The 25,384-nt window shown below is 38.2% G+C and overlaps 1 protein-coding gene across 3 annotated transcripts; it reads right to left on the bottom strand.

The window, feature by feature from the left end:
* Nucleotides 1-362: 362 nt before the first annotated feature.
* On the bottom strand, nucleotides 363-24,359 carry LOC143292962 (ras-related protein Rab-5C-like). 3 transcript variants are annotated; one of them, XM_076603688.1, is made up of 6 exons: nucleotides 24,235-24,359; nucleotides 20,564-20,770; nucleotides 16,969-17,120; nucleotides 13,728-13,850; nucleotides 8,143-8,236; nucleotides 363-6,889 (listed from the first exon to the last, which is right to left on the bottom strand). In XM_076603688.1, exons 2-6 carry the CDS (start codon nucleotides 20,724-20,726, stop codon nucleotides 6,780-6,782), a joined length of 642 nt encoding a protein of 213 aa, XP_076459803.1. In that variant the 5' UTR covers nucleotides 20,727-20,770; nucleotides 24,235-24,359; the 3' UTR covers nucleotides 363-6,779. The 3 variants fall into 3 exon arrangements, with proteins under 3 accessions (XP_076459803.1, XP_076459802.1, XP_076459804.1); XM_076603687.1 differs by lacking the exon at nucleotides 24,235-24,359 and adding an exon at nucleotides 23,575-23,707; XM_076603689.1 differs by lacking the exon at nucleotides 24,235-24,359 and adding an exon at nucleotides 23,557-23,700.
* Between the last annotated feature and the right edge of the window lie 1,025 nt (nucleotides 24,360-25,384).

The following is a 25,384-nucleotide window of genomic DNA, read 5'->3' on the forward strand; positions in this document are numbered from 1 at the left end:
TTAACCGTTAACTTGCTTAAATTCTGTTTTGATTTTCAATAATATGACACATTATCAATTTTGAATAAATATGACAAATCTGATCTTACATTTGATAACATTTGTCTCAAAAGAACAAAATATTGGGAATTTAATGATTTCCCAAATTTTTGTGGTAAAATACTGCATAAAACTGACAAGGTGCTTCACACAGTTCTCTTTTCTTACAAGGATTAACATTGTGATTAGACAGCAAGGCTTATCTTACTCATATGTAAAGCAAGAAATGCTTCCCCTACTTTCTTTTACAAAGACTAAACAGAAAATAGCACGCACGCACGCACACACACACACACACACACAATGAGTCAAAAAAACATTTCTGTATACTGAATGATTTAATGTACATCCATATGAACATTTACTTGTATACAAAGCTGGGACACACATGTGTCACACTTTCATTTCAAGTCTGACTTGCAGATTTACAATATTGCAAAGCAAGACCATATACCTTGAAGATGTGCACCCAAGCAAATTGGTTCCATAAATCTGAAGTATGCTTCTATGGTATGGATTTTCACTCTGCTGCTTCAACTTGTTCAAGCCCTCGTGAACTTCATGTGAGGGTTACACTTCAGTCACACATCTCAGGTTATATTCATGAAATATATTTTACATAAAAAAAAGAAAAAAAAAGGGTGGTGGGGTGGGGTGGAGAGGTGGGATGGGGGAGGGGAAGCACAGGGATGGAAGAGGGTAGGGGGACACAAAAAAAAGTCCTCAAGACGTACAAATAACATGAAACAGAAATATAAATAACTCAATGGTGTGAACCTTAACCATGTATAATGTATACTAATTGCTAGATCAGTGACTGTGATCCCTTCATTTTGTTAAACAGCGCACGGTTTGTATTGATGCAAAGCACTGCATTCATAGATGTACAGACTATAGAAAACTTCCTAATAGATTTTGAGACATGCTGTTATTTTAGTCATGCATATGCAGACATATGCACTCTCATACAAATGGGCACTCACACTGACACATCCACAACCATATCACACATATACAATATCGTCCACACAAACTCGATCTCTTTTCCAATGCCCATACCTTTGCAAAAATTGCGCAAAAAACAAACAAAAAAACAAAACAAAGAAAACCCACTTTCACACAGAAAGTAATTAATTCTGCTTGAGATACCAGGTATTTAGAACAAGTTGTATATCTAAAACTGTCATCTTTCAAAGTATACTTTATGCAATCAATCAAAAATTACCTTTGGGTGTATCTGCTTTCTACTTTCACCCTCCACCTCATCCCCCCTACTTGAATGAGCCGCGGGAGCCACTTACGGACTGATGAAAAATTTATGAAATAAGAAGAGATAGCAGTCCACAAACACCTTCCATTCTTGGTATTGTCAATTCTTTTCAGTTTTCACATTCAGTACAAGGCAAACTTTGTTTCCATTTCATATTTCTTATGAGAACCAGTACACTTTAAAAACATGAAACTGGTCCCTTGGCTACAATTATTATAAATCTTCCACTCACTGTTGATATGTCAGTGTAGATTTTCCCCATTAACTTGGCTTCAGGTAACCTGAACAAGACAGAAAAGAGTGAAGTGCTTGCACACACATGCACACAATTTGTACATTTCTGCAAATATACATTTTGTACATTTATGCAAACATACACTAGCTTACTATAAAAACAACAGAAATAAACAATAGTTAATTCTAACAATGGCATCTGCATTTTCAAGAAAAAACGATCAAATCTCTCATTCTCAAGAGCCAGTCATGTCTTTTCCAGGCATGAACTTGGTGAGTTTTGCACAGTGCAGAAAAATCAGGTGATGAAGCTGTCATTTCCTGTTTTATATATATTCATATATATATATATATGCCAGATGAAACAAACTCTGAAAGCAACATTCACCGACCACTTTATCACAAAAATGTTTCATACCATTACAAATAACAAAATATTACAGCAAGAAGCCACAAATGTTTGTTTTCACTCATTTAAAATCATCACCATCATTACACGTGTCGTACATGCCATATTTTCATATTCATATACACAGGAGGTGTAAAAACAACCTACTGGCTTGGTTTAATGACACATTTAGATGACAGAAGACTTATACACTCGTAGAAAAAAAAAAGGATTTTTAAACAATCACATTTTCAAAGTTCCATTTACAATGAGCATATGAAATGCATTGCCTGTCACCAAATAAAGAAATAAAGAATATGATGAAGAAGACAGTCATAACACAAGGTGACAAATGTATTTGCAGCAACAATAACGAACAATGCCTACAGCTGCATCTTATAGTTCACTTTTATTATGCTAAATTTTGTTGTTCGAAGAAATCTAGTTATCTGCAGCTCCCCCTCTGAAACCAATACAAAAAACAAAAACACCTTCAAAGTTGTTCTTTTCTAGAAAAGGCATGTACCTGCTTGGGATGGAATAAGAGAAACAATTTCAAGTCTTTCTGAAAAAAGTTGCCTTTTCATTCTCCTTGAGATGAATCCATGCTATTCTTTAGGAGAAAGCACTGTTCAAAATTGTGTGGAAACAGATTTGCCCAGAGAACTGCTGGGACACTGACTGAGCCACAGTGATACTTCTGCTGTAAAGTTCTTCAATTTACTTGGTGGGAAATGTTTCTTTATTTTTTCTTTTTTTCTTCTTTTTAAAAAATTTTTTTTAATGAAAGCCAGTGTATATTCATAGTGGTGGTAATTGGTAAATTCTGTAAAACTGAAATCTGGAAACACTGTGACGGAACAGCATAAATAACAAAAACTTGCGAGTGCAGGAAAATGATTGTGATACCACAATAACCCACACCCAATAGAATATGAATGCTCTGGATGAAGACATAAAGCTCTCTCCAATCATCTCATCTGAAGGCCTTAAAACTTCTTCTTCATTTTTTTTTAACCCACTCTTTCCTATCAATACTTTCCTCTAGGGATCTCATCTGTAAACATGCTAACAATTTCAGGCTGGAAGAAAATGCCTCTTGCACAAGCATGCTACCAGAATCACAAAAAAACCCAAAACAATCACCCACATCATTCTCCTTCATTTGCCTCTGACTGGCCCTCATCAGCCCCTGATACCACCTCCATGGTCGGTTGGGTAATAACAAACAATAAGTCATTAAATAAATCAAGTGACACTCACCCACACTGATGGTAGGAATGGTTCATCCATCCTCCATTTCAAAAAGACAAATGCTCCCTTTCTTAGTTTCTAGTACTACTCTGAATCTCCAGCTTTTGGGAGGGGTTTCTAATTTCAAACACCAGAAACAGGTAGGCTGCTGAACTTGTTTCCCCTTTGGCTTAGTCATGCTTCTGTTTGTATGGTGTTCAACTGCAGCAGTGTCATTAACCCCTTGTCTGCCAAACGTAGCAATTTTGTCATTCCTGTGTACTGAGGAAAACAACAACAATGTGCACTACTTCCTAAAATACAAAGATACATCCTTAAAATTTTGCAAGACAAATGCTCTTGTACTTTAACCCTTTCACTTCCAGAACTATTTGTGATTTTTGCAAAGTAATCACTAACCCCTAAAAAACAAAAACAACAACAAACAAACAAACAAAAAAACCAAACAAAACAAAACACAAAAAACCCCCAAAAACAACAGAAATTAAAATCATGCTCATAAGTATGTAAAAGTGTATGTTTTCTTGAAGGAAAATAAATGGAGAATATGATCATCATAAGTTCAATGCTGACAGAATGAGACAACTCCCAATCAGGGGAAGATAACTCGTATTTTTTGAAAAAACCAACACACAAAAACCAACACACAAAATATTTTGAAAAAAAGAAGGCAATTCAATTTTGTTTATTTCATTGGTGGAAATGGTGCTAGACACAACAACCATGTACAATTATCTTGTTTCCTCCACTATCATGTGGTTTTAAACATAAACACTATACATGTAACACTCACATACATCCACACACACACCCTCTCATCCAAACACCCACAAACACTATCACACAACGGTACAACACAAAAGCTCACTGTAAACAATATTTTGGACTGAAGCTTTCATCTGGAGGGTTTCACAGTATACGAAAAAGACAAAAAAAGAGGGTTTTAAGCTAAAACATTGGGGTTTTTCTATTCCCACTTCTAACAGGACCCTGCCCCCTTCCTGTTGATGTACCTTGTAGCATGTAAACATCACCAGGATAACCAGAATTACTTCAGTTGATCAACAACATTGCTTTCATTTTGTATCATGTTGTAGTTGCTATTGTTGATGATGTGTGGAAAATCAGACAAAATTGTAGCCACCTCTTCTGTCCTGTATATCCTGGCAGCCATGTTGACAAACTCAACATCTTTTCACTTCACAAAAAGCAAACAATACATAAAAATCGAGCCAAATCGAGCTGCAATATTGCTTCAAACACACATCAAGGCAGTTGCCATTAACAATGAAGTAAGTGTATGAAAATGGGTAGCTGGACAGTTGCTAATGCAGTCACCCCTACCCTAAACTGCTGCTGTTACATCTGTCATCCGTAGTAAAAGGCTTAAGTAGGTGATAAAGTTGTTATAACTCCATTGTATAACTGTTGTTATTGTTTTAAATCCGAGACAAAGAAAATTTTCAAGAGGTTAAAAATTTCCGACTGCCTAGGAGTCATACAGTATCAACCACACAAGTGCAAGGGATGTAAACAATATTCAAACATTCTGGGAGAGAGGAAGAGCCAAAGTAGGTCGTTTCTCTTTAACTATCAACCATGTATGTCCTGTTGGCATACAACAGTGCAACTGATGGACCAAAAGTCTCACATCCTAAGGCAGGCAACAGGTTAAGGCAGAATTGACTTTGGTTTTAGACAACTAAAACTTATTTTTTTAATGGCTGACTTTCTAGCCCTCCGAACTAAGCAAAGCAAATCATCAAAAATCCTGTAAAACTATGCAGGGAGACAAATTGTGCACTGTCTATGCATGTTGTCAAGGCTGATCATATCAAAATACCTGTGTTCTATTCCATAGTTTTACTACACACTACCCTTACCTGGACTGTATTTAAATGCCCTTCACCACTAATCCAGCAGACCTGTCTCACTTGAAATTTCTGTACTACACCCATGATACTTCTATTCCACTATCTTTCAAGGAGAATAACCAAAACCTAATACTTCATCATCAGTTAGCAGAACTGAAAAAAAAGTTCCTTAATTCAGTCACTGACTCTGATCTTGAAAAACAAGATTTCAATACTGTCCTGAAAACTGAGAAATATAGGCAATGCCAGTGATAACAAAACCTATCAAGTATCATGTTTTTTCATGTGCGTTTTTTTTTCCAACAGCATCTAAAAATTGCTGCTGCAGAGTTAAAACATGCTAGGCTGCAGTTCATGCTGAGTTGATTGGGTTTTTCTGGTTGGATCTGTTGAAAAGGTTGCTTTTGTCATGTACAGGTATTGTTACCACAGCATGAATAATCGTAAAGTCAAAAGATTTTGAAAATATTCTTTAGATGAGTTTAAATGGATTTTATTTTATCCACACTGCAGAAAATATGGTGGATACCAATAAAACATATCATTCTACAACACAAACAAATGGCCATTCAATATTTCTGGAAATATTTGACTTTGCCTGTTGATTACTTAAAATATACCATGAAAAGTATGCAAGAGAGAGAGAGAGAGAGAGAGAGAGAGAGAGAGAGAGAGATTCAGACAGATGCATCAGGAGCTGGATAATGGATTAACAAGAAATCTTTGAAGCTGGAAATAAAGACAGAAAAAAGAAGAATGGGAATGCAAGGAGAGAAAGAAAAGTTCCCTCTTCTAAATAAACCATAAGATGTTCCTGCATCGGTCATCATTAAAATTGGTTTGAAACACACTAATCGAGAACAGTTTTGAGGTACTCTATTTCCTTTGTTCTGGTACACATTTATAATCTCCACCTACCCTCTTTCAGCAATTCTCACTGATATGAAGTTTCATCCATTTGTAGCATGATTCATGTTTTCACATGTATTGTTAAAACAAATGTTTGGATCTGTTCTACCAAGATAATATCAATAAAGAAACTTATCTGAATGAAGAAGAAAAAAAGCTTCTGTATCGTATGTGAACTTTGAATTAGCTCTGAAGTAAATTATATGATCCATGTAAGTGTGCAACAACCCACAATACTGTCAATGGAATGTCTCTTAATAAACCGACTATATGTGTAAATGAATTTCTTCTGTCAAAAGTTTCTAACTAAAGGGTATGACCGCTATACCCTAATTACTATAATCACAACACGTGGCTAAGAATTTCCTGTGGCATAGAAAAATGTGAGCACTTACACAATCTTAAAATCATACTGATAAAATGTGGAAAGAGAGTCATGAGCCCCAATCAAATTGATAAGCCCCAATCATATTTAAATGGAAACATCAGGAAAATGACAGCCTTGTGATTATAATCAGATAGAGGTTTCACCAAATGACCAAGTTTTGTCAAATGTAAAATACAGATGAGAAACTTTCAAGAGAAAGAAACAAGTGTGTTCACCATGCATCCCCATACAGTTGTTTAGGTAAAATGCCAAGCCAGCACAGCCAACACCGCTTCATCAGGGTGATGAACCTGCGTTCGTCCCAGTGGCAGCTCACCCATTTCTAGATCACTGAAGGATCTCACACACTAACCGCACATGTCCCCTTTCACATGGACACCTGAAGGAGGATTGAACAGGTTCTGATTACAAGACAGCGCACAGCTACTTGCAGCACCCTCCTTCGGACTGTTGACTGGGTTCATTGTTCAATCGTACACCTTGCTGTCTCTGCTGGTTACTGCTTCCACCATCATTCTTTGGCAGCTTCTTGGCTACAATGGGAAAGAGTATACAGGATTTCAGTATAGTTCATACTTATCTAACTCATAGTAAATGGAAGCTATACAACAGCTATAAATCCATGTGCCTGTGAGAAAGAAAACAGGAGAAGGTGTGGGAGGTAAGAAGAGGCAACAGACAGAACTGAAGCTAGTGTGTTTGTTCTACTACTAATACCATTGTGTAATTTCAGCATGCACTGATGAGTTAATCATGTGTTCTGCAAATACATCTCTGCAAGTAAATATATGTGTGCATGCACACACCGATCTGGTTTTCTTTGCTAGCTAGACTTTATCTTGTGCAGATGGTGAGACTCTAAATCAAGAAAGGAACATTTAGACTGAAATATGTGAATTATTACGTACCTGATGATAATATGAATGCAAATGTGACAAGTCAACACTTTTTCCAAGACAGAAGAGACAGCATCAGAGCTGTCTCTGTCACTCAGTGTAAGTATGTTCCTGAGGCAATGTGGTCTCTGCCTGTCCATGACCCTCATGAATTCAGCAGCCAAATGTAATGTTACCATCCAGTACAGAATTCAGTACAAAATTGCCACATTGGCTCACAGCCACTTTGATGAATCTCTCCCATCTTATCTATCTGTTGTCCTTCATACTTACACCCTTTCCCGTTCTCTCAGGTCTTCTGCTAAAAATCTTCAAGTCCCCAAAACCTCTTCAAAGACATTTGGCCTCAGGGCCTTTCAGTATCTTCAGTCTGGAATTCTCTTCCTCTGGATCTCCATCACTTACCACAATGTCCTCTTTCAAAACAAACTTGAAATCCCCCCTGTTTAAACAGGCCTTTGAATTTGATGAAGCATAGCTAATTGTCTGCATTCTTCCTCCCCCTACCCATCCCACTTTGCCCTCTACTGAAATCATCAAGTCGTATGTGTGTGTCTGTGGGTGGGTGTTTGTGTTCATGCAAGTGCGTGTGCACACATGTGTAAGGCATTTTTGTTGTTGTCTTTCATGTGTGAGTGTGTATGTGTGTGTGTTCACATCTGCAATTGGTCATATTGGTGTATAGATACACATATATGTGTTGTTTTTTATGTGTAAAGGCAAGTTATTATGCACTTTTTCATGTGCAGAGGCAAGTTATTAAGCATCAATGTACAGGTATTATTTCATATGGTTGCCAATTACATGGGGAGTTTGCGCCATAAAAGTACTATCTATTATCATTATTTTTATCATTATTTTCACAAAATAAACATGAATAATGAACTTACCAATGGCTAAAAATATGTCATTGACATTCATGGCTGTCTTTGCTGAAGTTTCCATGAACAACAAACTATTTTCTTCTGCATAGGCCTGTGCTTCCTGAAATGATGAAGAAAAAGCAAAGTAATGAAGTCAAATCTGCTCATTCTTTACTATCATAGTTTGTTTGTTTTTTTATCTTTTTTTTTTTTTTTTTAGCTGCATCCGCCCTAGATTTCAGAAGTTTAAAAAAAAAAACCTGGTTAAAACTTAAAAAGGCTTACAACTATGAAAGGTCCCCAGAACATGTGTTTCTGATGCAAAACATTCTGAAACATGCCAGAGCATCCTTACAGGACATATATGTTAACAACAAATGCAAACTTCACTGTTATTTACTAATTACCTTTAATGTCATGTTCTTTGAGTTTGAGACGATGTGAGCAGACACATCATGATATGTACCAAAAAACATTATCCAAGTGGCACTGCTCTGAGCTTCGAGTCAGCCACCATTGCGTCTCGTAAGTCGCAAGCTTTTTCTAGTCTCAGGGGTTAATCTACCTTCCCATGTCCGAGAAAGAGAGAGAGAGAGAGAGAGAGACATACATGTATACAAAGTATATACCAGTGCATAGGTAAATCAGAACATAAGCATACTTAGAAACACTGCAGACAAACACTTCCGAGTGTGTGTGTGTGTGTGTGTGTGTGTGTGAAGGAGGAAGTACATTTATGCACATGTACACACCATGGGAGGAAGAGAGAGCACACGTGTTCAGCGCTTAACTTTTAGTTCAATGAACTAGTGAACTCGGGAAGGAAAGGCACCAATTAAAAATAACACGCAGCAGCCAGGATGGTTATAACTGTGGCCTGGAAGAGATAGCAGCACAAAGCGCCATGGGTGCTCTTTCATGTCGCGCCTCTAGCTGTTACCAGCTGTTGGGAGGGAGAAAGACCAGCAGAGCGGTGTGTGCTGTGCCGAGTGACGGCAGTGGCCACAGAGAGAAAACACCACATCTTCTTTAACATCTGATAACACGTTGCTTGTCACCGCAATCGTTTTATTAACAGTACGGTTTTAAAGAATACAGTCTTAGCTTCAAAACGATAGGAAACTCGAATATGAACATCCAATTATTTTTTTCAGGATACCTGTTTGAAAAAGTATGCATGCTTATCACCATTTCGTTAACACGTGCATTCTGACACATTTTGAACACTCTAAATCTAATTTCACAGAGTTAGCACAACACGCAAATGCATTTCTAGCACGGTATAATACATTGGCATGCTGCTCACTAACCTGTATTGACCATTGGAAAGTCTGGGAGAAGCTGTAGCGTGTCAAAGGATTCAACTATTGTAGCTTGTGCAAGTACTCCACTGACACACACTGATTCAGTCAATCACATACATGGAAGCGAATAACAGTCACGATACATATCTGGATGGCAGCTTTAGTATTTTGAAGAAAAAAAATCAGAGTCTGCTGACTAGTTTGTGAAAGTGGTGGTCATCACCATTCAGTCATTGGCAGTAATCACTAAACTGATTATTCTGTCAGAAGAAAGGACAGACACATTATCAAAAAGTCTTAATCAATTGTCCACTTCATAAATTGCCTAACAGTTAACGTGGTCAAGTGTGGAGCTGCAAGCAGGTTACTACTTTTCACTCTTTACCCCCAGCAAGCTGGATGGGCTAGCTTGCCCTGACGGAGAGAAAGTCAGAGACAAAGTGAGATGAAGATAAGAAAATAGACACAGAGGGGGGAGGGATTGTAACGGAGAGTCTGAGTGAGATAGAGAGATGAGGATAAGAGAATAGAAAGAGAGGGTGTGTGTGTAGGGGGGGGGGGGGAGTGTGTGAGGCAAAGAGAGATGAGGATAAGAGAATAGAAAGAGAGAGAGGGGGGGCGTGGAGAGAGAGTGAATGAGGCAAAGAGAGATGAGGATAAGAGAATAGAAAGAGAGAGGGGGGGGGGGGCGTGGAGAGAGAGTGAATGAGGCAAAGAGAGATGAGGATAAGAGAATAGAAAGAGAGGGGGGTGGAGAGAGAGTGAGTGAGACAGAGAGAGAGGGGGAGAGAGAGAGTGATGTGGATAAGAGAATAGAGAGACAAGGTAAAGAGAGAAGGGTGACTAGAGAGAGAGCGAGAATGATAAGAGGAGGCAAAGAGAGAGATAAGAGAAAAAGGTGGTGAGAGTAGAGTGACACAAAGAGAGAGAGTTCTTTAATTCAGATAAAGAGATGGAAAGAGAGAGAACGATTTATTTAATAATCCAAAGAGAGAGAGAGAGAGAGAGAGAGAGAGAGAGAATGATTTCTTTCATTCAGATAAAGAGAGAGAGAGAGAGAGAGAGAGAGAGAGAACCACTTATTTAATAATCCAGAGAGAGAGAGAGAGAGAGAGAGAGAGAGAGAGAGAGAGAGGATTTCTTTAATTCGGATAAAGAGAGAGAAAGAGAGAGAGAAAAATGAATAAATGCAAGATGAGAGATGCAGTGCGAAGAATGAGTGATCAGAGAGAGAGAGAGAGAGCAGGATATAAGTGGACAGCACGTGTTGAAAGAAACAGAAAGAAGAATGAAAGAAATAAGACAAACAGAAAGGATGACAGATTCTGGTCCTCTGGTGAGAGAGAGACAGAGAATGAATGAATGAATACTGAATGAAAAAGTACAAAAAAAGAGAGGAAAAAAGATATAAGAGAGAGGGTGGTGAACTAAGAAAAACAAAAAGCAAGAGAAAGAGAGGGAAAACACAGAACGAAATATGGAAGGAAAGAAAGAAAATGAGAGAGAAGAGGAGATGAAGGAAACCCTACTCACGAATTTCTGCTGTGAAAAATACACCACTGCCAGTCACAGTTGCCAGCAAACAGTTTTCACAAATAAATGCTGCGATATTAAAAGACAGGTTCCTATGGAGAAAGGTACTACCACCACCAGAAAGAGAAATGTCTGAACAATCCGACAGTACAAACTTTAATGCCACAGAATCTCACGTACGCTCACAAGCCCGCCCAAAAGGCGTGGGAAATTGCCGCATTTTAATACAAGACAAAGAAGGGTCAGAGGAGGGTTAGGCAGGCACAGCAGCCAAACCAGTTTACAGGTCTGGCACTATCTGTGCTGTCCGCGGGAGCTCGCCGTCTGCTAAGTGTGCGGTTCTGTTTAGAACTTGGACAGCTGTGAGAGAGGGATGGAGAGAGAACAGAAACAGAAAGGGGGAAGAGATACAGCAACAGAGTTCATACATTTATACTATAACTGAAAGTTATACATTCCTTTAAGAGAGGGGGGAGAGATTGGGATGAGTGATTCTGAACACTTATACACTCCATTAAGACTGCAATGTGTGTGTGTGTGTGTGTGTGTGTGTGTGTGTGTGTGTGTGTGTGTGAAAACTGAACAAAAGTAAAAAAAAAAACCCAACAGCCTGGAATTAAAAGAAAAACAGTAAACAAAAATGAAATAAAATAAATAAAACCAAGAAAACAAATTGGTAATTAAGTAAAAATAAAAATGAAATAAAAATAAGCATACAGTGAAGGCAAGTAATTAAAATAAGAATGAAAATGGGCAAAGAACAGGGAAGCTGTGCACTTTATGCACACACACACACACACACACACACGTGAACACTCAAGTGTGCACATGCACATATGCCACACACACACATTATGCACACACAACATTCTGCAATATCATGACACCCTCTACCAATGTATGTACATACCTAGCCCCATCCTTATGTACACACACACGCACTGACACACTCTAATACTTATCACAGTCAAATACCTGACAAGTCTTGTGCCATCTAAAAAAAGGTGTGTGTGTGAGTGACGGAGGAATGATTATACAACAAGCAGAGTCTACTACATATTACACAAACAGCAATAAATTTGCAAGTGATCTCATGTTATAACATTCTGGCTATGAAACATAACCCATGGTATAATTATTTCTGTGCATCAAATTATTGTTTCTGTGCATCCAGCTGCAGCATACTGTTTCAGCATTTGGTGATGAGCTGAAAACAGGTGATAGTGCTGGCCATATTTTGTTTCCATTGCACATGTTCTGTGATGGCCTCTTATGATGGGCCATTCAAATCAGATTTTATGGCAGCAGACAAAATTTGCTCAAGCTGAGTGTGCTCTTTTACGAACCCCTTCAGTGCCACACATTATTCTGGCTTTGTTGCCTATTTTGTCACGTGATTTTTGGTAATGGAAGGAAAGGAAAATGAACAGACCATTTATTAATGATTGTCAAAACTTATGTAACACACTGATTAACAACAAGAGAATGTGAGATATATAAATTTTTGATAATTACTGAATAGGTGTTACATATTGTCAGTAAAAGTAGCTGAGATAAATCAAGAAAAAAAAGTCTCTTCATACATACAAATGACATAGCATCCTGATATACAATCAAAACATATACAAACTTTCTCTTCCTCATACACACTCTTTCTTCAATGACTTGTACAGATTCTGCAACATCTTCAGGGACAATATCATATAAGGTTTTTGCAACATGCTGCTGTTTCAAGCTAAGATATGCTTCGTCATTTGCCACTTTGAAAGCATTGTCTGAATTTCTGAGAGGGGCACATACAATAAAATCAAGTAATTAACATACAGGGATCAGGTTCGACATCGGTCATTGACGCATTTAATTTTGAAATGACCTATTGTTTTTCAAGTTGCCAGGTCACATGAATTATTGTTTTTATGACCAGTCAACCAAGGTAACCATCTCTCTCTCTCTCTCTCTCTCTTTAACGATTGCGATCGCTTTGTCTGCTCCTACAGGAAATTACTATAAACTGGTTTATTAAAATACGGATCCGTGACGAAACGAATTCCGAAACAAATCTTTATCGCTACCTTTCGCGAGAAGAATTGGCGTTCCCAGAACATTGCATTTTCTTGTCAGAAATCAATGACATTCTTAACTTCTTTTTTTTTTCTAGTCAATGAATGACCAGAATGGCCAATGTATTACATTTTCCTTTCATTTGTGCATTATTAAAGTTTGAAAAAGCCCAGGACGGGTGATATTTGACCTATTGATTTTCAAAATGACCTATTGATTTTATGTTCTTCCGGTCATATGACCTATTGTCTATTGAACCCAACCTGATCTCTGAACATACAAAGTGTGACTGGCTGTTGCTCCTCACAGATCAAGCTTTCTGATGAATGGCTACTGGGACACATTAACTTTAAAATGTAACTGAAAATTCCTGAAATAATGTGGATGTACGTATATATATATGTCCTGGGGCAAAAATTGAAAATTAAAAAAAAAAAATCTACAATAAATACATTCTCAGACGCTGAAGAGGTTGACTGTTATGTTTTACAACTTACAGTAACATAATTTCTTCGTCCCACAGTCTGTCCCTGGACAGATACTCAACTTGTCAATATCAAAGACAATCTTGTAATACAAAATGTAAAATTTTAGAAAAAGAAAAAAAGAATGACAAGAACAATGTAAAGTCATGTAATACTAGTAAAAACATTCAGTGTTAAAGGGGAAACAAATTAAAAAAAACAACCCAACCCAAACCCAAATAATTCTTACCTCAAACTCAACCATGCGTTTGTTTGCCAAATCTGCTTTGTTGCCAGCTAAGGCTATCACAATGTTAGGACTGGCTTGTCTTTGCAGTTCTTTCACCCACGTTTTTGCTCGTCCAAATGTATCCTGAAAAGACCACGTTTCAAATTCATGTTATCATAACTCAATTAACGGTATACATTCTAGGAATACATGATTACCTATTGTGCAACATTCTTCCTTCAATTTTTCTTCTTCAATGAAACAAGGTACTTGAAATTTATAATAAAAAACAGAAAATTACAAGCCTGTCCTATGAGTCATGTCAGAGAAAGCACAGTTTTCATTCTTAAAGGCAGTTGATTTTCATTTATCATGTAATACAACATATCCATGCACTGAGTTCATTGGGGTAAAGCTGCTTTGGACTTCAGTCTTCAGATGCGAAAAGGAGGAAGAAAAAAATTATTTCTTTTTATCACAACAGATTTCTCTCTGTGAAATTCGGGCTGCTCCCCAGGGAGAGCACGTCGCTACACTACAGCGCCACCCTTTTTTAAATTTTTTTCCTGCATGCAGTTTGATTTGTTTTTCCTATCAATGTTTTTCTACAGAATTATGCCAGGAACAACCCTTTTGTTGCTGTGGGTTCTTTTACGTACGCTAAGTGCATGCTGCACACTGGACCTCGATTTATCGTCTCATCCGAATGACTAGCATCCAGATCACCATTCAAGGTCTAGTGGAGGGGGAGAAAATACTGGCGGCCGAGCCGTGATTCGAACCAGCGCGCTCAGATTCTCTCGCTTCCTTGGCGGACGCATTACCTCTAGGCCATCACTCCACTTAAATAGAACCAACAATGTGAAGATGCACTGACAAAAGCAGAAAATCACTTCAGCACCAGTACTGGCCTTCTTCAGTCCTTAACTGGTCCTGCAGGTAGACAGCAGCAAGGGTGGGCCACACTGATACAGAACAACTTACCACTCAAATATACGTCACATGCTCTGACATCTTCAAAAAACAGAACTGGGCCCAGATAGAAAAGGATGCATTGGCTTTGATCTATGGACTGGAGCGGTCAAATCAGTACAAATGGACATAAGGTACGCATACAAAATGACCACCAGCCACTAGCATCATTCTTGAAGATGCCATTATCAAGTATTCAGATGACTTCAGCCGCTGATGGTGAGGCTGTACAAGTGTGACTTCACATTCGATCATGTGCAATGCAAACAGCTGTTCATTGCCGACAATCTCATAATATTACAAACAAAAGCTCACTGTAAACAATATTTTGGTGAAAAGCTTTCATCTGAAAGGTTTCAGGGTAAAAGAAAACCCCAACATGAAGGTCTCTAGCTGAAATACTGTATTTTTTCTACACCCATTTCTAACACAGCCCCAACCCCTTCCTGTTAATGTACCTTGTAGCATGTAATCATCACAAGGATAACCAGAATCAATTCAGTTGATCAACAACATTACTTTCGTTTTCTATCATGTTTTTGTAGTTGCTACTGTTGACATTGAGCGGAAAATGAAACAAAATTCTAGCCATCACTTCTGTACCGTACATCTTGGCAGCCATGCTGAATACGCTTCACAGTTTTTTGCTTTACAAAACACAAAAAAAGGCAGACCCGTCCCCACTAAAAAAAAAAAAGGAAAAAAAAAAGCATAACAACTGAGCCAAAACTTGCCGAGATATTGCTTGGAACATGCATCAAGGCAATTGCCATTAGAAAAGTAGGTATATGCAAATGAGTGGCTGGACTGCTGATAATGCAGCTGCCCCTAAACTGCAGATACATCCATGGTCGGGAGTGAAAGGCTCAAGGGTGAATGAATCCTGGTACCTGCAGCACTGTGGGGTGACAGTGTAACTGTAAGAGAATATTGAGACAAGACGTCAGTTAGTGTACTGACCTGGCATGACCAAAAACATCAAAAAAGTGGCTGATCTACGATCATTGTGACGTATGCCAAAGCATAAAATCATAGAACCAGAGAGAAACAGCATGATGAAGATACATGGTCCATGAATGGAGCTTGGTGCTGATTTGTTTATATGGATGGGTGACACTACTGGGTGACAGTAAACTATTTCTCAGCCTTCAATAAAGTTGACTTCCTGACCAACACAAGCACCAGTATCATTACTCAAAAACTGAGAATGCAGTTTTCCCCAACATGGTGTCCCCATTGAGACTGTCACAGACCATGAACCACAGTTTACATCAACGCTGTTCCAGAAAATGATGGGCTCATGCGGAATCATTCACAGCAAGACATCCCCTAATTATCAACAAACAAATGAAAATGCAGAAACAGCCATGAAAGTCATAAAAACACATATGCATAAATGCATCATCCACGGGAGTGATCCATATGTGGCTCTTCTGGAAATAAGAAACACATCACAACAAGATGCATGGCGGAGTCCAACACAGCTGTTGTATGGACATTTGACAAGATCCCGGGTCCCAGCAGCAACAAACCAGCGGTAGATTCACATGCCGCAGCATCGGCATAGAACAGAACAGAACAGAACAGAACAAGTAGTCAGTGAAGAAAAGCTATGACAAACAAGTATACTTTCACAGTTTCAGGAACAATCAGCTGCACAGTGAATGAGAGGTCCTACAAAGTTGAAGATGGGAATACCTTCCACCGAAACAGAGTCCTGATGCGACCCATAAGAAGAAAGAACGCTTCTGACTTACACTGCATAAACAAAGAAAGAATGAACTTGCAAAAAGCAGAACTGTTCATGATTTTCTGGTTATTTTATTCATTCCAGTATTTTTGTTATTGCGTTTTTGTTATGGCTTGTGTTCATAAACTGAAGAAAGAGGGATGTTCATAAGTAGCTTTGAAGCGTGTCACCTGTGTGCATCATTTGCTTTGTGTCATGCTTATTGTCATTAGTTTTGACTGTGTGATGTTGTTTATCAAGGGCGCATAGTGGGAGCAGGAACAAATGTTTACCAGCATTCACCGAGTTGTATCTTAATAATAATGATAAAATTGATGGGTCTTAAAACATTAATTTATCATTATCTCTCATTCGGACCTCTTTAACACTTGTGCTTGCAGCTAAAATGTCCAATGTCTAACTTAAAGTTTATCATCATCACCCTCAAGTGTTGTTTTAAATTTACAAAGAAAAGAATGAAAACAAAACAAGCATAAACATAAACATGTACACTTTTTTTCTTTCTTTCTTTTTTTAATTAATTAATTAATTTATTTTTACCTGATTTGTAATGTCATACACAACAATGGCAGCCTGTGCACCTCTGTAGTACATTGGTGCTAAACTGTGGTATCGTTCTTGTCCGGCTGTGTCCCAGATTTCAAATTTGACAGTGGTATCATCAAGACACACTGTCTGAGTTAAAAATGCAGCTGAAAAAAACACAAACATTTGGTATAAAAACTGAACATAATTGAATATGGTTTTTAAAGAAAAAGAGAACAGAAAATGAGGTAGAGATTCATGTAAAAATGGACAGCTACCACTGTACCTGGGAAAATCTACATATAATAAGAGGTTGAAGAGGGGACACAGTCTTCTTTATCATGTTTGTGATTAAAAATATCAACTTTCTGCTATTATCTCCCTCTCCTTCTGACTCAACTTCCTTGTGTATTTCAGTGATAACAGATAAGTTTTTGGAATAATTACTTTACAATCAAGTCCATGTTCACAAAAATACACACAATTTATACTATAGTATAACTATGTGAATTAACTGTACACTTCTTAATAACAATTATCATAATGGATACCTGCATAGCACTCTGTCCAGAAAACTGCTCTATGTGCTTTACAAAACACCTAACACACAAATACATAACACATTACATCAAGATATACCACACTTTCAGCACACAAGTACAACAGTACAAGGCACTTGCAGCTCATAAGGCGCACCTCCATTTTAAAGAAAAATCAAAATTGGAGCGCAGATAATATGCATACAATATAGTGCATAAGGTACATATGCCATAAAGTGAAACCACAAAGTCTTCCGTATGGTTCAGCTGATGCAGGATGTACACTTTTGAGATGATGTCATCTTTGGAAAACTGAATATGAATCTGACTTGTTTTCTTGTCTCTGTCATTCTGTCCACCTGCTCTGTTATCTGCTTTCTTTAAATTTTTTTTTTTTTTTTTTTTCAACCGGAATTCTGAAGCCTTCAGTGGAGACTTGAATGTACACAAGTACCAGGGTCATTCATGTTTTGCAACCTGTTTTTAAACAACACTTAAGCCAATCTGTCCACTCTAGTTTTTTGAAGAACCCCCAATCAGCCTGCACACACTTTGCTATCCTCTCAAACCAGCTTTCCATGTCACCTGACCACACTGACTGGGGCAGATCCAAAATGATACCCTCAAAGAAACCTTGTGCATCTTCGGTGCTCTGAAAATGCTTTCCCTTCAAATGCCTCTTGGCAAAAGGGAACAAAAACCAGTCACTAGGGGCTAAGTTAGGGGAATAAGGTGGGGGCTAAGTTAGGGGAATAAGGTGGGTGCTAAGTTAGGGGAATAAGGTGGGTGAGTTTAACTGTCAGCTAGAAAATCCACAGTTGCAGCTGCTGTGTGAACTGGCAATGTCATGATGGAACATCAGACCACAGATACCTGTTCAGGGATTCTATTTGCACCATAACTGGAACTAGTCAAAGACTCTGGGCAAACAGCGGTTAACATACCAGTCAGCCGTAACTGTCTTTCTGTCCTCAAGTGGCATGGTGGCAATGTGGCCAGACTTAACAAAGAAACACCCTACCAATTGTCTGGAAGCACTTCTGTTTCTTTTGATTTTCGCTAGTGGGTTCTTATCTGGGTTGCACTGGTATACCCAGGTTTCATATCCTGTTAAGATGTCATCAGACGAACATGCACGCAAACACAGAAAACCCCCAAATAAATTTAAGTTTTTAATTGTTATGTTTGTTTCAATGTTTGTCTGCAATATTTCACTTTTTTCCTCCTCTTCCACAGAGGTCATTCCACTGGCTGAATCATTATTTCACTCTCTGAAGTTGAGCATCATATTGTGCCATAATTTGGAGTTGTGTCACTGGTTGTAAAGAAAGTTTGATTACCACTGGATTTCCAAAAACAGCAGCCAGTGATAAACTGTCACACTGCACTAAAACTCTCTTCTTAAAGGCCTCTAAAGTGCCAGCGAAAAATCCCTGGGATCTGAATTAAAATGCAGGTATACGGTTGGACAGATTTTTGCCTGACCAATCCTGATTTGGCTTCACTGACACTGTGACAGGCTGTCATGAGTCAAGGGAACCTATTTCTGGCTGCAAAACTTAGGAATGTGGTCTGTTGATATCATTTACAATGAACAGCAGTGTCCCATCACCACTGTTTACTCGGATTCACACACACACAGAACACCTCATACCAGTTCAAACAAGGGCCATAACCCGAGCTCCCATGCCTCTCTCTCTCTCTCTCCCACAAATGCCATTCTCCTAATGAGTAACAAATCTGTTCATTCTACTTTGCCTATAACTGAAACTTAAGGGACAGTGGCAAACTGATACTAGAATTTACTTTTGCTTTCTTTCTTCCTTTTCTAATTAAAATTTTTCTTTGACTGTCGAACTATGAATTGTTAACTGATTACAAATGAAAAGCTAAATACCGCAAGGTTTTTTTTCGTTGTTTTTCCCCCCTCTCTATACGTGTGTGTGTCCAATTGCTTACTTATCTGAACTTTACATACTATTCCTTGTACCCACCATGGACTAACTTCCCCCCCTTCTTTTTTTAAATTTAATTTTACTTATTTTATTTTATTTTTCGCAAAGATAGAACATGAGCGGATTTCTCCATTTCAAATGATGAATACTGCATTTTGTTATTTAGTAACTGAAATACATGTTCTCCATATATATATCTGTCCCTATGACATACACAAATAAAATAAATAAATAAATAAAACGCACACTTGCTCACTGAGTCACTCCCGCTTTCTTTCTTTCTCGCACAGGCAAAACTGAAATTCCAGACATCAGCGACCCGGCCAGCAGAGTTACTTTCACTGTCAGTGTGTTTCTTTCAGACTGACGACAACTGCTAAACTTAGAACCGGAATGAAACATATGGACTGGATTGGTCTGCCTCCACTGACAATGACAATGCAAATTTCAAATTCAAATTAAGCCAACACAGAATTATTTTAGAGTGAAACTTGCTAAGCTGAGAAGTTTTGTAATCATTCTTGTTTGTTTACTTGTTTTATTAAGATGTTAGGGCAACATTAAAAATGTACCTGTGCAAACTTGTAGCTGTATAAAAGTGTGTTTGTGGCCTGCCAATACATATTCATTTCTGTGATGAAAAACTGATGTGGAGGAGTTTCCAAAGAGAACCCAAAACAGAAAAGCTGAAGACAAACCTCTTTTTTAAAAAGTTTTTACATAGGGCATTTTGCATGTCTTTAAGTTTTTTACTCTTTCATTAAGGGCCTATTGAAGTTGATACCCTAAATATCATCTGGTGAAGAATTTCTGATGATCATCATCATGAGTGCAACTGATATTTCTGAGAAAGAAAAAGAAGAGAAAAGAAAAGAAAAGAAGTTCCAAGCTAGTCTTCAAAAATATCACTCGCACAGTTCAACAGGTTTGAAAACAATTAGCTAGTTTTAAGCTGGGCAATAGTTGATGCTGAACTCCAACTAAAGTACATGGTCCCATATGGTCTTTTTCAATTCAGAGGGAGAGAGAGAGAGAGAGAGAGAGAGAGAGAGTGTGCATGTGTGTGCGTGCATATGTGTGCGTGTATATGTGTAATATCCAATGCATATTACTTACCTCCAATAGTACTCTCTTGGTATTCATGGAACTGTCCTTTCACAAAGCGAAGTACCAAGCTGGATTTCCCAACAGCTGATTCTCCCAACAATACTAACTTGAACTGACATATTTTGCCCTGTGTTGCTCCATTTGGTCTTTGCGCACTACCCCGCCCTGCCATGGTCCCAATGCAAATCCAAGTCCACACTTGAATCTGTATATATACTGCAGAACAGAAACATGTTCAATATTTATACAACTATAAATCACAACTCTACAATCATAGAAGCTATAGTTGGTAAGTATCCATTGATTGAAAGAAGCAGAAAAACATGCAAGTGGTAAAATTCTGTCAATAAATGATATATGCACAAGGACAATTATGGGGTTGTAACAGCATAACTTAAGTTACTGTATAAACAATAATTATTGCCAGGCAAGATATTTTCAAGTCTTACAACTATTATTTAGGGGGCATCCTGGCACATTCAGTTAAGCATTTGAAGAATCTGACTTCTGAAAGTTAAAAGAAAAAAAAAAAAAAAAAAAAAAAAAGTTAAAAGAAACTGATCTAGTCTTCACCAGTAATAAGAGTTTCAGGCCACATTTACTGATTTAGACATGGTGTTGTGCCCTTGGGAATCAAATTTTACTTGTAAATGGGCACCTGAGATAGTTGGAGAAGGTTGAAACAGTGAAGTAGAGGACTGGACCCCTGCATTCCTAAGCTGAGCTCTAGACAAAGTGAGTATCAATTTACTGCCTCTGAGTTTATGGCTGTAGAAGGCTAACGGACCTGTAACAGTTTAACTGATCATTCAGTATTACTTTTAGTTTGCCATATTGACCTAAAATACCTTACTTATGTCAAAATTGGTTCAGACATATAATTGTACAGCCAAGCTTGTACCAGGGTTTGTACTGTGTACCCTACTCAAACCACCATATCACTTTTTCTTTATAATCAGTTCATGTTGTGATGCACATGCGGCATGTTTTCTACTTTAAGCTTGATGTACTCAAATCTCCAGCATGAATTTAATGTTACCAAGTACACGAACGAAATACACTCTGGTGGTATGCAACAAGTTACCCATCAATATAATTTCTTTTAAAACTGAGACAACTACATTATTGAAAGCGAAAACCAGTACATTCCAGTTCCATTATTCAAATGCCAATATTATGAATAATTTCGAACAATGGTCCCAAAATGCAATACTGCTGCAAGTGCTATTCATATATATTTAAAACTGAGGAATAGTAACTGAAATAATTAATAATAACAATAATAATAATGCTAAGAATGAAATAAGAATAATAAGTGTAATTCATAAAGTGCTGTGAGTTGTGCAGAGACAAATCAAAGTATTTACACACCAGTCATTCATATGCATGCATAACTCTAAATCACACAGACAAAAAAAACAAACCAAAACCAAAACACAAACAAACAAAAAAAAACACACCAAAAAACCCTTATAAATTCTATACCATTTAAAAGCTGGAGAATGTGTAGACAAGGAAGAGACAGAAAAGGGAGGGCGGGGATGGGGGTGTTATTTTTGGAAGAGGTAAGTTTTAAGGCCAGACATGAAAGGGATGAGTTCAGAGACTTGATAAAACAAAAGAAGGTGCTAACTTACGCAAGCTCAAGAGAGAAAGAAAGAGCGACAGCCAACTGTGAAGTGTTTGAATATGGGAATGTGGAAACAATGCATCCGAAGCTGATTGAAGACAGCAAGATGGGGTGTAGAGGTAAAGGCAGCTACAGAAACAGGAGGTGGCAGATTTGTTATCCAAAGTTCTATAACGTAGATTGCTGATCTTGTACTGTATTGTGAGTGAGACAGGGCGCCAATGAATTTAAAGTTTATTAAACTAAGAATATCACAACAGCAAAATAGACAATTTGCAATTGAAAAGATGCTTTTGATATTAATTGCTCTACTTCTGAAAATCAGTTGAACCAACTTTAATGGTTAACGCTGCTTTGAGTATATATTATATGATTCTTTTTCTAACAGGAAACAAAAGTTGTTTCCCAACTGTTGACTGTTTTGTGCTGACAAACCATTTCTTTCATCGCTAATTATATCTGAAAAGCAAAGTGACAAAGTTATAAAAAATCAAACAACTTTTCTCTTATAAGATTACACCCTGCATAACACTTTAGTTTCACTCTTGTGATGAACAAGGAGGGCTCTCAACATATTGTACACAAAAAGCTCAAGTGTTTAAACTTACACAGTGACACACATTTTCAAGCACTTTTTAAAATCTTATTTTCTCTGAAATTTTATTTCATAATTTCACTCTTGTGGTAACAGGGAGGGGCTCTCAGCATAAGGTACACACACAAAAAAAAAACCCACCAAAACAAACAACACATTTGTATGCAAACCTTACACACTGACACACAATTTCCTATCATTTTCTCCGAAATTTTAGTTATATCCTTGTTCATATTCGGATCATTCTACTTTCACATTGTGCACTTTGAAAGTGAAAACAAAAACGATACATGTCAGTATCATTCTTCTATCAAGTGTTTTGGTCAGAGAACGCTTAGGTTTTATGGCTGAAGATCTCAATGTATCTCACTCGGTTTTGAGTCGAATTGATCAAATGACAGTCTTCTTTTGACATGCATCTTGATTCCTTGTGAAATTCAGAGACCCTAGGATTTTAAGGCAGTTGCTCTAAAGGTCTCTCACTGTCTTAAAATTCTGTCATTCCGATCCATACGACTGTCATGCGTTTTGGTTCGTTGTGGGATGTATGTTTTTAGTGTCATGAACAGTACAAGAATAAATATAAACAGTTACAATACTATGATGTCTTTAATATGTCACAACAATAAAAGAAACTCAGCCCACTGTGAGATCATCTGAATGTAAACAAGAAAGTATGAATTTGTGTGAGCAATCAAATCTGTCGCCATTTTGCTCAGTTTTTGAGACAAAACTACCATAGTTGCAATGATCTTGAAAACTGATATTAAATCTTACCAGCTACAGGCAACCTACAAGTCAAACGCTGACTGCCCTTCAAACACACAGGAATTGGACGCAAAATCAGGGTGGGAACGAAAAATCGTCTGGCACTTGAACACAGTACCACCCTCCTCTCAGCTAAACTAATGTATGCACAATTCCGGAAGAAGCTTCGCACACAAGAAAAAGTACTACAGTGTTGTCGGTTTAACCCATTGTTAAGATTGACGTTTTCATCTTTAATTACCTAAAGATACTTTGACACACATTACTTGAAGTTGTCAGTCAATCCACGTAAATCAAATTTACTAATGAAGTAACGTGCGGAGTAATTTGTTTCTTGTGTGAATTTTATGACGTAATGCAGGAGCAGAATCAGCTGAGAATGATTGATCAATTTTGACACTCGGCAACACTGGTGACAGAGTTCGAGAGAAGAGTGTTCAATTTATTTTTCTTCCAATCCTTTCAAATAAACAAGATATAGGCCTTTGTCAAAGACGCGAAACACAGGTGAATAGGGTCGCTGATGTGACTGTCCTTGAAGATTTCATTACAGCTGTCCGTAACAATCTTTCTCTCTCCCTCTGTGTGTGTGTGTGTGTGTGTGTGTGTGTAGTCTTGTTTGGCGTAAGTGCTTAAACATTTGACTATGAGCATTGAAGTGCTACACTGAAAAGTCTTGAAACGCACATGTGGTACACCGTACACCGATATATATGGTTGGGTACAAGATCTGGATCACACAGGGCAAACTGACGTCCAAGAATCAAACCGGATTTTTCACACCTGCCTCTGTCTTCTCTGATTGCCACTTAATTGTCCCTTCAGCAACCACTGTCTCCAAGACTCCCCCGCTCATCGTATGACTAACCGCCGCTATCGCCTGACATTATAAAAGATGAGAGGAGCTAGTCAGGCTCAGTAAATGTCAGACTGGGACGGGGAGAGGGCAAAAAATGTGACGGTACTTCAGAAATGGAGGACCCTGTTTTGACAGAGTGACACGACGACCTCTACCAATATAGTTAACACACTTATACATATATACGCAGACACACACATATACACACGCGCGCGTGACCTACACCATTTCAGATTCATTCACATGCGCGCGGCGCGCGCGCACACACACACAAACACACACACGTACGCACGCACTGACCCCCCTCAACCCCCACCCCCCACCCAACACACACACACACCATGCGATCGCAGAAAAAGCAAATGTTTTGAAGGCCGGAGAAAAGCGGACAGGGAGGGGGCGGGGCAGAGGGAGGGGGGGGGGGGGGGTAGGCATTTTCATGGTATGGAAGGGGGATATTTCAGAACGAGGCTAAAATACAAGCAGGGGGGCATTTTCAGTTGGCCGCTGAAAATCCGCAAGGGACATTATGAACGATGAGAAAGTCCCCGGCGGATATTTCCAGCCGTCAAATTGATCCTCAGGGACATTTCCTGGGTGGGAGACAAATCTGGGATAAGTAATGAACAAATATGCATTGTCCTGTACGTATTTATCTCAAATCAAGTGACAAACCCTACTGAGACCACTTAATATTGAAAAAGCAAATTTGAACGGACTATTAGTCGTTCTGCTGATTTCTCAGTGAGCCCGTTAAATTGTCAGTTTGGACATAATGCCGCACTGAGTTATCGATGAGGAGGCCTTCGCTCCAATTCTCTGAAGAACAAAATTTTAATTAATTCAGTGGGGACTCCGTCCGTTTCCACATCAGTCAGTCCATTCCGGCAACTGATAATAAGGTTCTAGTTGCAAATGAACTGTCAATGTGATCCATGTACTGCCGGATAACTTTCAAGCATAGAACAAATTAAAGTC

This window comes from Babylonia areolata, chromosome 18 (assembly GCF_041734735.1).
Source record: "Babylonia areolata isolate BAREFJ2019XMU chromosome 18, ASM4173473v1, whole genome shotgun sequence".
Lineage (NCBI taxonomy): Eukaryota > Metazoa > Mollusca > Gastropoda > Neogastropoda > Buccinidae > Babylonia > Babylonia areolata.

Excerpts from the sequence above, each read along its gene's own strand:
- LOC143292962 (XM_076603688.1), bottom strand. The coding sequence starts at position 20,726 with ATGGCAGGGCGGGGTAGTGCGCAAAGACCAAATGGAGCAACACAGGGC. Across the intron at positions 17,121-20,563 it reads CCAAGAGAGTACTATTGGAG|CTGCATTTTTAACTCAGACA; the intron begins GTAAGTAATATG and ends TGTTTTTTTCAG. Across the intron at positions 13,851-16,968 it reads TGTATGACATTACAAATCAG|GATACATTTGGACGAGCAAA; the intron begins GTAAAAATAAAT and ends TGGTCTTTTCAG.